The sequence below is a fragment of the Drosophila ananassae genome, chromosome 3R (assembly GCF_017639315.1).
Source record: "Drosophila ananassae strain 14024-0371.13 chromosome 3R, ASM1763931v2, whole genome shotgun sequence".
Classification (NCBI taxonomy): Eukaryota; Metazoa; Arthropoda; class Insecta; order Diptera; family Drosophilidae; genus Drosophila; species Drosophila ananassae.
The window spans coordinates 27367287-27381132 of record NC_057930.1 but is presented as its reverse complement, the minus strand read 5'-3'; the positions used below and the strand labels follow the sequence as shown (position 1 = coordinate 27381132).

General features: G+C 41.5%; 2 protein-coding genes across 2 annotated transcripts; both read left to right on the top strand.

Annotated features, from left to right (window-relative positions):
- Positions 1 to 975: 975 nt before the first annotated feature.
- LOC6497827 (histidine-rich glycoprotein) lies at positions 976 to 1826 on the top strand. The gene is made up of 2 exons (XM_032451557.2): positions 976 to 1061; positions 1120 to 1826. Exons 1-2 carry the CDS (start codon positions 1050 to 1052, stop codon positions 1750 to 1752), a joined length of 645 nt encoding a protein of 214 aa, XP_032307448.2. The 5' UTR covers positions 976 to 1049; the 3' UTR covers positions 1753 to 1826.
- A 6474-nt stretch (positions 1827 to 8300) lies between these two features.
- Positions 8301 to 8988, top strand: LOC6497828 (partner of bursicon). The gene is made up of 2 exons (XM_001961495.4): positions 8301 to 8653; positions 8711 to 8988. The coding sequence occupies exons 1-2, from the start codon at positions 8399 to 8401 to the stop codon at positions 8879 to 8881; spliced, it is 426 nt and encodes a 141-aa protein (XP_001961531.1). The 5' UTR covers positions 8301 to 8398; the 3' UTR covers positions 8882 to 8988.
- Positions 8989 to 13846: the final 4858 nt, after the last annotated feature.

Genomic DNA, 13846 nt, shown 5'->3' with positions numbered 1-13846 from the left:
CACAGTTTCAATACCAATTACCTATTGAAAGGGAAATGGGGGTAATCCAAGGTACTTGGAATGCCGCTAAGCCCATAATACAGCAATATTAATTATCCCTTGAGACCCGTCAAGGCCCTCTAACCGATAAAGTTCAAATAAATGTGCTATAAAATGTAATATCCCTGCCAATTATCACATTCCAGACTAATTTACGCACAAATGCAAATGATATTAAGCTATGGACCCTCTGGAACTTATCGGAAAGGCTGAAAGCACTTTCGAAAATCCGTATCCTTTGCGGATCCCCATTGTCAACTCGAATGCGGCCTTTGATGAAGGCGACACGACGTTGACAGACGGCAGCCGATTGACTACTGACAGGCCGTCCGGGTGGATAGAAGCCCCCAGAAAAGAACGATCGGGATCAAGGCGACCGGAGACAAGACAAGAGGCCGATCTGGCCAAAATGAAGAACGGGCGGGGAGGGCGAGGAACTGCAAACTGCAATTCTGATGACTTTTTGTCAGGCCTGATTGACGTCAACGACTCAGCGACGTTTGTCAGGCATATAAATCTTTTGGCTCGTTTGTTTCTTGGCCATCCCCACATATCCGAGTCCGAATCCGAGTCCCAATCCCAATTCCAATCCCAACTCCAATTCCAATCCGAGTCCAAAGCCGGGGGATTATAATGCCCGACAACGACAGCGATGCGATGCATAAACAATGCCACTTTAAATTGGCAATTGCGGCGACAGTAAATTTTACAATGAATTACTACACTGCCATTCTTTTTCAGCCATTTCCGAAAGTACGGAAAAATAAAAGGGATTGGCGGCATAATTGCATGTTTCGGCGGCGAAAGTTCGGCTTGAACTTGAACTGCAAACTCGGGGCGTATCTAAAGACCGACTTACTAATTTTTTGAAAGTGCACACTAGGGCCCAATAGGTAATAGGTTTGGCTATAAAAGCGCCGGGTTAAAGTTGAATTAGCACAGTTCACTTTGCTTTGGTGATTAAACAACAGTAGTCGAGCTTAGGTCAACTCATAAACTAGCCAAGTACCATGGCCATAAAGGTGACTAGCTGGCCGTAAAAAAGGAAACAATCCTTACAAAATCCTTTTCTTTTCTCAGTTTTTCGTAGTATTCGCTCTGGTGGCAGTCGCTGCCATTCGGGCAGCTCCTTTCCATGGCCACGAACACCACAGCCATGGAGGTGCCACCAGCCACGCCTCCGTACACCTTACATCCCACGACGATCACCACGAGGAACACCACCACGGTCATCACGGTCACGAGCACGGGCACGACCACCACGACTCGCACGCCGAATACGACTTCAACTACGGCGTCAAGGATCACAAGACCGGGGATGTCAAGGCGCAGAGCGAATCACGACACGGCCATAAGGTTACCGGACACTATGAGTTGATCGACGCCGATGGCCACAAGCGGACTGTCCACTACACCGCCGACAAGCACAAGGGATTCGAGGCCCATGTCCACCGCGAGAAGCTGCACGGACACCACCAGGTTGAGCACCACGGACACGGACACAGTGGATACGAAGGTGGTCACGTTGAGTTTGAGGAGCACTCCTCCGGCTCGCACTCCGGTCACGATTACGGACACGGACACGATCACGGACACGGACACGGTCACAGTCACGGTCACAGCTCCCACAGCTACTCCCTGAAGCAGGATCACGGACATGGACACAGCCACGGACACGACCACGGATTCGAACACGGACATGGCTACCACTAAGCAGATCTTTAGACTATTTTCATTGTTTTCCTCTCCCCAACACCCACGGAACCAAATATTAATTGTTGTTAAACCAAAATAAATCTTGCAAATTGAATAATTATTGTGTTTTAGTTCTTTATTAAAAGCACAAGCAACATAAGCTTTTCAACCCAAAATAGTAGTATTATTATCTCTTTAAAAATATAATTTCATACTACATTATATACTCCTTGACAAATAATAATTTTTAAAACCAATAATAAACATCACAAAAGATTGACAGTAATTTGTGTCAAAATATGCTGTGCAAAAATATAATAAAAACATGAATACAATGATGATAAATCAGAGTCGTACAGCAGATCCATAAATTAGCCCTGAAGCTATTGATTTTCTATTTCAGGTGCCTGGAAACTTTTATCGTCAATGAACACAGGGACATACGTGGATACGCGCACATCTAGCGCTTTTTTATGGACGGCTCCCTTTCACTTTAGTGGTGGCAATTGGAAATTTCGGAGCTGGAAGTCCTTTATTCATCCTCGCATATCCATAAATCAAATATACGTATCTCTAGCGCTCGTACGGATGTGTTTGTGTTGGTTGCTTCCCTCCCTCCCTCTATCCTGCCAGGCGCTGGCTACAATTTGTTTAACAGACAGGCTCGACGGCACATCCTTGCGTTATCCTGTTGCCCTCGTTTGTTGCTGTATTACAAATGACTGTGGAATATTTATAAGCATCATAAATTTAATTTATGTCGCCGCTGCGCCCGCCGCGTTTATTGTGCGCATAATAAACGCTCCGCAGAAATCCCTTCTCGACCCAACTCGACCCGGCCTCCTCTCCGGCCCTTCCTCCCCTGGCATCGAAGTAATTTATTATTTTTATACGTTCCATGTGTTTGTCCGGCACGCACTTTCCACATTATATAATATACGAGATATAGTGCGAAAATTGCAGCGGCTATTACTTATATTTATTACGGCATTTTTTGTCGGATTTTCTCGTTTCGGGCTGCAGATAGTGATTTATCGGAGGGAGTATGCTTTTATTAATTTTTTCGAAACTAATTCTGGGCCAGTAGCTTCTCAGCCGCAGAGCATTACAAAACCTGATTCAATCTTGTTTATGGCAGGCAGCACAAACTCAAGGAAATTATTTGTTTTGCATTTTAATTTCCCCTAATTGCGATTCTCCATCAACGGGTTCGACGTTTAATTAGCCTAAGTGAAGAATTTACATGTCACCTAATCCAATTGAATCATAAATTCCGAGCCCGACGCGCTGCGGCAGTATTAAATTGAAATTAATGAAGCTGAGCTCCAAGGGAACGTGAAAACGCTGTTGCCTCAGATCGTAAATTAAGTTGATTACGATTTATTTGAAATGAAATCGAAGCAACAAAACCCCAGATACACAAATACGAGGCGAAGTTTTAGAAAACCGAAAAACTAACCAAACGCGTTGATTAATTTGCAATGCAAATCGCTTTGTCGAGTGAGTTTTGGCTCCAAAGGGGACCAAACGTGCATAAAAATAAAGTAAATATATATTTTATGTTTCACTTGTCGTCGTTTAATGCCATAAAAATGGGTATGTGTCTTATTAACTGATGAGGCTGTCGTTTCAAAAAATAAATATATACACACTCGTATATATGCGTATTGAAACCGGTATGGCACCAGCCAATTCAAATCCGAGAGGAGGGCGCCCCCAATTCAACGCCCGTTACCTGACTTGGACTTGGGGTATGGTGTCATTAATTTTGGAATCGTAAAGCCCACAATATGTCAAATGAGACCACACAGCGTCGTAAAATTCAAAGTTTATGGCTCTGCCTCTGATTCGGTATAGTATGCCTGGCTTGTATTTTTTTTTTATAAGCCAACTTGCTTCGATTTTGGCTTCGGTTTGAGCTTTGAATTTGTTATCAAAAGTGTCGCGTCGCTTTTAATGGCTTTTGCTTTAGGTGGCTGTTGCTTGTTGCGTGTTTCGGTTTTTTAAACGCTTGCCAGAAAATTAAGCGTAACTTATTTGTCAAGTTTCTGCTCGTTTTTGAGATTTTTTGTTAGCCAAACGTATTTTTTTGGGGAAATCATAAATTAACTTGATACACCAAAGATTTCTTCGAGTCCCAAAGGGCAAAATTTCTCATTTCTTGATGGGTCAGTAAAGAAATGACTTCCGAAAAGGACTTTTTTCACTGCCTGCGTGGTAATTGTCCTTAATTTTTCTTTCCCTGACCTTATATTTTCTAGGGTTTCAAGGTTTCCCCTTTAAATACGAACACATTTTCGAAAATGTTTGCTTTGAAATCCAGAAATTAGCTTAATGAAAAATGGATTTTTTTTCCCGCGCAGACACAGATGTATTTTATTGACATGCATTTGGCCATTGCAGTGCTTGTTTTTATACACACATTTGCGAAATATCAATAAATATTTTGCTAATTACACCACAGAGTGATTATTTAAGCTGACCGGCTACTGCGGCAGTCAGATTGTAACAGATGCCCCATGGCATCCATAATAATGTTAAATGCTTTATAATAACCATAAATGTTTGAAATGTATGTGCCAAATGGCTTTTGGTGGCACATCCAGCCGCACACAGAAGTCCAGTCCGGGCCAGTCTAGTACGGTACGATACGGTGCGGGCCACAATCCACAACCAGTTCAAATCCAGCTGCGACTCTCGACAGCCGGCACAGTGAGAGGTCCGTGGAAGTTTTTGCCATGGAAATTGTTTATGAACATAGCTGGGGGAGTGAGTGTGGGGGGGAGTGTGCGTGTGCTTGGGTGTATTACTGAATTTAACTGATTTTTAATGGGCCGCGACGAGGATGGTGGGCGTTTGGCGAGATAGACAGAGGGGTCGACATATAACGCCATTTGGTATTAGCCAATTTGTGGCAGTTTATTGGTGGAAAACGTTTTGGCATGATTGGCTGCTAGCTACTGTTTAATAAACTCATTGATTTATGGATAATTAAATTTGCTGGCTATATTAATTTATGCCATTTCTGGCGGCACATGCGCAACCAAATCAATTTCCCAATGGGTCAATGCTACAGTTACCCGTAGCAGACCGAAATAAGCTCCAACTAACTAAGCCAACTGAAACTGAGTGAATATCGATGATTAATGATCGGCGAATTGGGTTGACGGGTAAATGGAATTTTTCTTTATTTTACCGAGGAGCTGACCATGAAAATTGAGAACCCGCAACGCCCCAAACTGTCAGTTATACATCACGATTGATGGATGTGCTCCGGTGCTCCGATGCCTCGGTGGAGAGTAGAAGCTACCATCCACTCATCGTCATTGTCGGTATCCATTATCCGCAGCTCTAGCCTCGGGTTCCCCTCTCCACACAGCCATGTATAAATATATGCGGTATATAAATCGTGCAAAATGATCTTCAGTTCACCCCTTCTTCTGGGGTGTTACCAACACATAACCCCACCGTTTTGGACTGCCTTGCTTATCCGAAATTGTAATCAACTTAATAATAGGCTCCGCGCACCTTAATGCTGATTATGGGTTTTGTTTTGGCTTTCGATGGGGATAGGGAGATTGAATGTTGTGGCTGCTGGCACACATACGCACTGCAATTACTCAGGGTTGCCTAACGGGCGAATCGATGGAGCACCTTACTTTCGCTGCAACATGGGACTTCCCATGTTGCAAGGCTTTTCTTCAGAGTCCTGCTTGGATGGCCAATATACTGCATTTCCCTGGAGCTTCCTTCGAACAATAAAACCGAAGACTGTATAATAAAATGTTTTTTGTAGGTTGCAATATCGAATATCTATTTCTTTTCGCGGTCTCTCTTTTTTATATATCGTAAGCTTTATGCGGCTATCAAAATTAATTTCCAATATGATTGATATGTTTTGCAGACACAAGAAACCGCTTTCAAAGCTAAAACGACTTTGTCTAGCGGACAACAATAAATCATTGAGACAAAAACGTGAACACGCGGCACACATTAGTCAAAGAGGGCAAAGGCAGCCGAATCGAGCTGTTGGCCAAAACGCATAAACATTTTACAGCGCAAACAATTAACTAAAAATAACATAAAAGAGTAGGCAGCGATCCACGATCCCCGAGACATGGGGCTAACTCGAAAATCTTGAAACGAAAAAATGATTAATGAACATCACAATGGCAGTTTTGGGAAAGTTACATAAATTAACACATGTCTTTACCATAATGAGTCAACAGCCATTCGGCCAAGAGTAAGAGCGGCCAAGGCACTGTCCGCCTCACTTCCAGTCTAGTCGTCAGACACCAGACAGGGCCCGTGGCACTCAAATCAGTTTATTATAATTAATGTGTCTGCTGATTATGGCATTTGGGTTTTTCTTGCCGGCCATAGACAGTAAATATCATTCTAAATCAATTATGTGAAATAATCAGTGATTTCATGAACATTAAAATTCGATTAAGAACAATATGAAGCAATACTCGAACAAAAAATGTAGGAAATATTTTATGATTACTGAAGATTTTATACATAAATGCTAACACATTTTCACGATCAATTGGGGATACATCCAATATTTGCAAAATAATTGAATTCAAGTAAGCCACACTCTTTTAGTTATTTCCGAACTCACTTTTATAATTTTTGATGCTTTTATTTTTTTTGCGATGTCTGCGGACATTAAAATGAACAAACGTGGAGGCAAAAAATAAGGGCAACTTTCTGGCCATGACAGGAGCCAGGACATCGCCAGACAGGACACACTCATAATTGTTGTGTTTGTTTTTAACGGAAAACAAAAGAAGCAGCCACATCGGCCACAGCCAGTTCCACGTTCATTCAAATGGTTCGGTTGAGAGCCAACTCCGAGTGCGGCAATAAAAAAGTGTGGGGCGTCGTATGTGGCCCCAGGACACAAAAAACACACACAGAGAAACGCAGGGATGGCCAGCAGAGAAGGGTAAGGGGTTCAGACCCAGTCAGACACTAATTCGATCTGATAATCATGGAGTCCCGCCAAAGGGCATGAATTGTAATTTCCTTTTTCGCGGAATTAACTGTCGTTCCCTGTCGTTTGGTCGGTTGACTTTGTTGTTACCATTTTTGCAATTTTTTTCTTTTTGGGTTCTGCTTTATATTTTGCTTTAGAGAATTTTTGGGACTTTATTTTTCTGGAGGCATCACACAGGCCAACCATTGTTGGCTGGTATTTATGTGTCATATTTATTTATTTAAGGCACTGCGCTTTTGTTTTCACAGTTGCCGGTCTCGTGTCTCTTTGCATTTGAATCATGTGAACAGCAGGATTTGGTGTCCTTTGATGTCAAGGGAAATTACGGTCGACAAAAAATTTAGAAAATTAAAAGGGGAAACGCAACAGAAGTTAGTTATAGGTGAACATTTTGAGAACATATTTCAATAAAAATTTAAGAATCAGAAGATTAATGGCTAAAATATAGCCCTCGATGGGGGCATATTGTGCCTCCCATACGTTTTTCATCATTTCAATGGGGATGCTCCACAAAATTTGACAAAAAATCTAAAAAATATTTTCTTCCAATGTGTTGATCCAGTTTGTAAGGGAATCGATCTACAAATCGTTTAAGTATTCCGCTCAAGAATTCTTTTATCAACTCCACAAATCTCTAGAAAAATGATCCAAATACACAAAAATCTAATAAAAAATATTTTTTTAAGTTTAAGTCACAATTATCCAAATAGAATTTCAAAAAACAGAACAGAACTTTGCCCCCACATGTGAATAAAATAGAAATACACATCCTTATTTATTTGAATTTATTCAAATACATAGAATGAAGGATATATATATAGAGGAATTTATATACATATGTATGTACGGGGGTATTCGGAGAAGGGACAGAGGAAACAACAAAATTTTTGCAAACGGAGGGTAAAAATAAAATCAGCATTTTTAGTAGTTAATTTAATTTATTGCAGCGTTTTTATGGTTGACTTTATTGCATAATAAAACATAATTTACTGCGCCATTGAGACTTTTTGCGTTTGCGTTTGCCTTTGCGTTTGCGTCGATGATTCTTAAGCGCAGCCATCGACCATGGCCCACAGCCGAGGGAAGCGGAGAAAGGCGGCCGGCGAGGCGGAGAATGTGGTGGCTTTTACTGCCAAATTGGGCGAGACAAAGACGCTGCCAAATGAGGGGGAAAGGACCGGTTCCGCCAAAAAAAGATACACGGGAGGTGGAAATCTTCAGACGGAATGCGATTTCGTATGTTGTTTACGTTGCCTCAAATGTGGCAAGGAAACCCCGGCAAAGATTCAGCCAAACGTTTAGATTTGCATTGAAAGTCTGTAGTTACTCTAGAAAGGAAGGGAATAATTTTGTTTAGACTTTTGTGCTTTTATTTCCACTTTATATATACCCTTAAAAAATCAATATGTATGTCATTTTCCTCTCCCACTCAGCTCGTCGTTAGATTTAATCACCAATTAACAAAATAGGAAAGCGCTCTGGACCTATCACAACTTAACCAACTCAATTTTCACCCGCTGGGCAGGACACAAACATTCCATCAGGCAGTCATTGACATATATCATGAACTCCAATTGGGTCCTGGTCCCGGCTCAGGGTCCTGTATAAAAGCCTCATCGAGGCCTGGGAGTGCAAACAGTTGGGCTTTTGGAGTGGGTCAAGATGCATGTCCAGGAATTGTTGTTCGTTGCCATGGTCCTGATGCCCCAGTGTCTGAGAGCCCTGCGATACAGTCAGGGCACTGGCGACGAGAACTGCGAGACCCTGAAATCGGAGATCCACCTGATCAAGGAGGAGTTCGACGAGCTGGGCCGGATGCAGCGCACCTGTAACGCGGATGTCATAGTCAACAAGTGCGAGGGATTGTGCAACAGTCAGGTGCAGCCATCGGTCATAACCCCAACGGGGTTTCTGAAAGTAAGTAGACTTTATTAATGTAGAAATCTATACTTATTAGATTGTTGTTTGCTACAGGAGTGCTATTGCTGCCGCGAAAGCTTCCTCAAAGAAAAGGTCATCACGCTGACCCACTGCTATGACCCGGACGGCACTCGTCTCACCTCCCCGGAAATGGGCAGCATGGACATCCGCCTAAGAGAGCCAACTGAATGCAAGTGCTTCAAATGCGGTGATTTTACGCGCTAACTTGTTCATACTTCGATATACGATATGTGTTAGTAAAAATTTCATACTAAATGCCATTAAAGGATTAAAGCTTTTCAGATCCTTGAAATTGTTTGATTAAATTTCATTTTTTATTGACAGTATAAAAATGCAGATATCAAAATGCAGCTTGTTTTTTGAAAACATCATACTTTTTTTTGCTATTCCATGCCCAAAGGAATAACATCTGTTTGAAAGCAGAGTCGGTGTTTGGCTTTGGGCTGCCAGATTGCTCCGTGTTTTCATGTAAATTGATTTTCAAAAAATCAAGCAATCGGAATACAAATCCCAGAAATTTCTGACATATCACCGGCGGCCAAAAACAAACTCATACGCTGATGAAAACTATGCTCTATTCAAAAATTGGATAGCGGTTGGGATTATCCGAATAGCAACTCGCAAATTAACTCATTTACTCGACAGGCATCCCGTACTGAAAATTGCAATATTTACGTGCGATTCCCGGAGCTCGGCATCTGTGCGGGACATAATACTTAACCACCCGGAAACTCGTCCCGCAAACATAATAATCAAGCGTAAACTGCACTTAAGATGAAAACCGCTTTCTGGTTGTTAATTTTCATCGTTTTTTCTCTGTTTTCATTTGAGTCATGCGACTGGTGTGCTGAATTGATTAAGGCCCAAGTACCAGGCATCCATCCGTCCGTCCGTCCGTGCGTCCGTCCGGGCGGAGAGGGGCCGGGCGGGCCAAACATCGACTAATTGTAAATTGGAGCGGTTCGGGGCTAAATTATAATTCCATGTTCACAAGCACATTTGCACGCACTGTAATTTACTTAAGCATTTTTCTACCGCTCCCCATATACTTATACAGCTGGGATCTGATCTCTCTTGGCCGGTCCTGTTACCGCCTTTCGTTCGTGTGTGCGAAACTCATAATTTAGTTGACACGCCCATTAACATCAGGCACTCGGGCACTCAGGCGATCTTTCAGAACTCGAATCCATCCAAGGTTCACCCTCCATCGAAGGAGCAGGGGGACCTGGGTGGCATCGCGCGTCAGTGGCTCCATCAACAGCAACGTGCCGACACAACATAAATTATATATTTATATATATAACATACATCGGGCCATTCCCGGCGCTGCACTGCACTGCACTCCATCCCGGATGGAGTCACGTAGAGCAAAACACAAACTACCGGAGATCCGAGGATCGTTGAATACTTTTAACATTTCATTAGGGTAATCAAATTATACAGTCTCTAAACGAACGGGTTTTCAAAAGCAATTACCAAAGCGGCACTTGCAACTCTTGAATAACTCACTTAGTTAGTTCTGCCCCCTATAGGATATTTAAGATCGATTTAAGGACCTCATTTTGAGAAGGACATCAAAGGCACAGATTTGCACAGCAAGTGCACTCATTCGAATAAAAACTTATTCAAATTTTTAAGCCGCAAACACACTTATTAATTTTATTCGAGCTTTTGGCACAAATCGAATGCAAGCGTCGTGTTAAATAAATTGCCGCATACTGATAAGTTATAAATTAAACACAAGCCACAAAAAGCAGCCATATTCTTCCGAGTCACTTTGATGATAATTAATGAACGTTAATTAATAACAAATTTGAAACTCACAACAAAATAAAAGGGGACAAAAAATTATAAGCATTTACCGAATGCTACTTTATTGTTTTTGCGGCCTGGGCTGCCTCTGGTTATCGCTTATACAATATCTAACATACTTTTTGTGTTAAAACGCGTTAATATTGCCAATTAATTTTCATCATTTCGGATTCTTTATTTCTTGTCCGTTTCTCGGCGCTGATTTGCATGAATTTGCAATTAATTTGATATGTTTGTCATTCGGTGAAATATATTTCTGTTTGTTTTCAATGAAAGCTCAAGGCGAAATGTAAGCAGCAGGGTTTTTTATTCCGTCTTTGTTGGACGGAAAAATGCTTTTAGTGGCAAGACAGTGTTGTACTACCGCTCCCCTCTGGTCAAGATCTGCCCACATTAATGGCCAGAAAGACAAGAAGGCGTGACATCATTGATTGCCTTTATCTGCGAAGCTATTTTTCTGGCTCTTTCAGATTTCTTTGACTGGCCACAGCTTTTGTATCGCTTTCTGATTGAAATTTATGTTGTGTTTATTATATCCATAGTTTAGTCTAATGCTATTAGGCGTCCCAAGACAATAGAACATAATAGAATCCAAAATAAAGTTATGGATTTGGCGCAGCCAATAACTTATTTGATTAGCCGAGCATTGGTGTATCAAAATTAATGCAGTTTATATGCAAATATTACAAAACTTAACAGAATGAAGATAAAAGGACAAAAGGAAACGCTGCCCCAAAGGAACATTTATCCACATTAGTCAGGGTATTCAGGAAACAACATATCACCAGCTTCCTTGGAAAAATCCGCATATATCATATTTCAGTTAGAAAAGGCAAAATTGCGGAATGCTGAGTGCCGAGTGCAGAGGGTCACCTGTCAGGGAGTAAAAGCGCAACGAAGCGCAAAGCGTTTTTGCATTTTGCATTAAATTTATGATTTTTACAGCTGACATTTGTTTTCGGGCGCCTTCTCCTCCTGGCAGCACCGAGTGCACTCGTGAGTGCGAATATGAATGTGTGTCTGAGGCAGCAGTTGCATGTGCGTAGGGCAGAACACATAACAAGCCAGCAGCAACAGCAGTACCAGCCTCGGCGGCAACATATATGTATTTTTTGCTCAGCAATAGAGGCTGCAACTGAAGTCGAAACGAATCTGGAAGTACCTATCTTGAAGTGGTCTAATGTAAATATAATATAATTTGTCATTCAGCCATAAAAGTACGGTTAGAGCTTCAAACAAAAAATCTATTTTATATTTCTGTTGCTTTAAACTCTGGCAAGTCGTCAAGCCCTTTCTGCAGAGTATTGCATCAGCTGCAGCAGTAGCAGCTGTCATAAGATAAAAATTTGCCCGCGCCTGCATATTGCATATGCAACTGCAACCCAGTGCCCGTGCGAGAGACGAGTGAGGCGGCTGTGGGAAGGCAACATGCAACATATTCTAATGCGTTGCGACATCAAGTGACAGCCACGGCGACAGTTGCTGTTGCCGCATGAGAGGCGGCGACAGGCGACAGCAGCAGCAGCAGCAACAGGAGCAGGAGCGGCACAAAAAGCAAGAAAAAAGCTTATGAAAAGTGAGCTGCATTTTCTGTTGCATGCAAATGAACTGCAATTATGATAAACGCCAGCAGTTGACCGGATGTGAGCAACTAAAGGAAAACTGGCCCAAGACCGGGACCTCTCTCGGATGACAATTATGTGTGCAATTATGAAAATGAATAATAAACATGAAGCTGAAGGCAAAAGACTTAATGATAGTATAAGAATAAAAATCTAGAAAAAATATCAATTGAAGAAAAAATTAATTTTAAAAACAGGAATATTTATAATTAATCTTCTGTCAATAGTACAAAAGCCTTACATCCATTTCTCCTCTTACTTTTCCTTGACTTGCGAGGTGAAATTTAAAAACTTACTGCTAGAAAGTAAATTAAATTGAGACTAACATATGTTGCCTGCTGGCCTATGGCTTTTGGATTTTTTTCTCATTTTTCATAGCGTTTTTGTACCATCTTGCACACACACCCTCTCGCACACTCGCTTATGCATGAGAAAAGCGAAGCTCCTTTGGCACATTACTCATACGCCCCAGTGGGCAAATTTATGAACTTGCCGGCGCACTTGAGGCCACGACAAACGAGCAGGAAAAAATGGCATAAAACCTACAAACACACACTCTAAGTGCGTTTGTGTGTTTATTGGAGAGTAGCAGCATAAGTATGAGGAAAGAGGGAAGTAAAGCAGCTTGTAAAATATGCCAAGGGTTAAAAAGTGTGCAGCATATAATTCATACAACACGAAAGTCGCCTGGTAAATATGGCCAAAGGGTAAAAAGATGAAACGAGTTGGGGGAAAAGTCACAGATAGAGGAAAGGGAAAGCTCAACTGCAATAAAAGAAAATTATTTGGAACCAAGCCTTGCAGCATGGGGTTTTCTTTTCAAAAATTCCAAAGTAAATAGGTTTCTTAACTTATATTAAGACTATAAAAATAAAAATTTATTAGAAACTTAGTTTATAATTTAGTCTGTGTTTAGCTTATAATTTCAATAAATTGCTTATGTTTTTCTAAGCAATGCATTGTTAACATTTGACCCGAGACACCCCGCCAACTAACAAGCACTCAACCACTTTGGTGAGCATTTTGTGCCACTAAAAGGACTTTTCCGGTCACATGTGCTGTGTCCTTTCGTCCACCCTCCCAGTTCTCTGAGCCGCATAAATGAACTGCTAAAATGCTAACAAAAGCCCGAAACGGAAACGACCCCAGCTCCAAACAACACGCACCCCTACTTATTTGTCTGTGGGGGATATTCGGATGGGCGCGGCAGACAAAACACAAAAAAAAATAAAATAATAAAAGGATATGGACAAACCGGGCTCTCCATTATATTTGGTTTTTGTGTGTTTTCGTTTGTTTTTGTGGTTTGTAATGCGTTGTGGCCACAAAATACTGTTAGCCACTTAATTTGGTGGTTAACCCCGGAGCGAGAAGTAGATACGCTTTTTGTGTGGTTAATTGAAACTTGATTGTTTTGTGTTAAACCAGAAATGAGTCTATTAGGTCCAAAACTGAAACTAAAATAATATTGTGAAACAAAAGGAAGCAATAAAACGTTTGACTCTGGCCCCCATTAAAATGGCATCTAAATAAACATTTTATGGTTTTTGAAAGGCGAAACTTTCAAAAGCGTCTTAATGAACACGACAAATACTACAATGGACTGGGGGCATTTTATGAGAGCATCACCAAAAATGTTCCAAGAAGGCGTGGGGCTCCTCCACCAGCAGCAGCAGCCCCGACAGCTGTCAATATATGGCCGGAATATGTAAATTATTGATTGTTAATTCAAAGC

Bases quoted from the DNA above. Each gene is read 5' to 3' on its own strand.
- LOC6497828 (XM_001961495.4), top strand. From the start codon at position 8,399: ATGCATGTCCAGGAATTGTTGTTCGTTGCCATGGTCCTGATGCCCCAG. The intron at 8,654-8,710 runs GTAAGTAGACTT...TGTTTGCTACAG, and splicing joins CCCCAACGGGGTTTCTGAAA to GAGTGCTATTGCTGCCGCGA.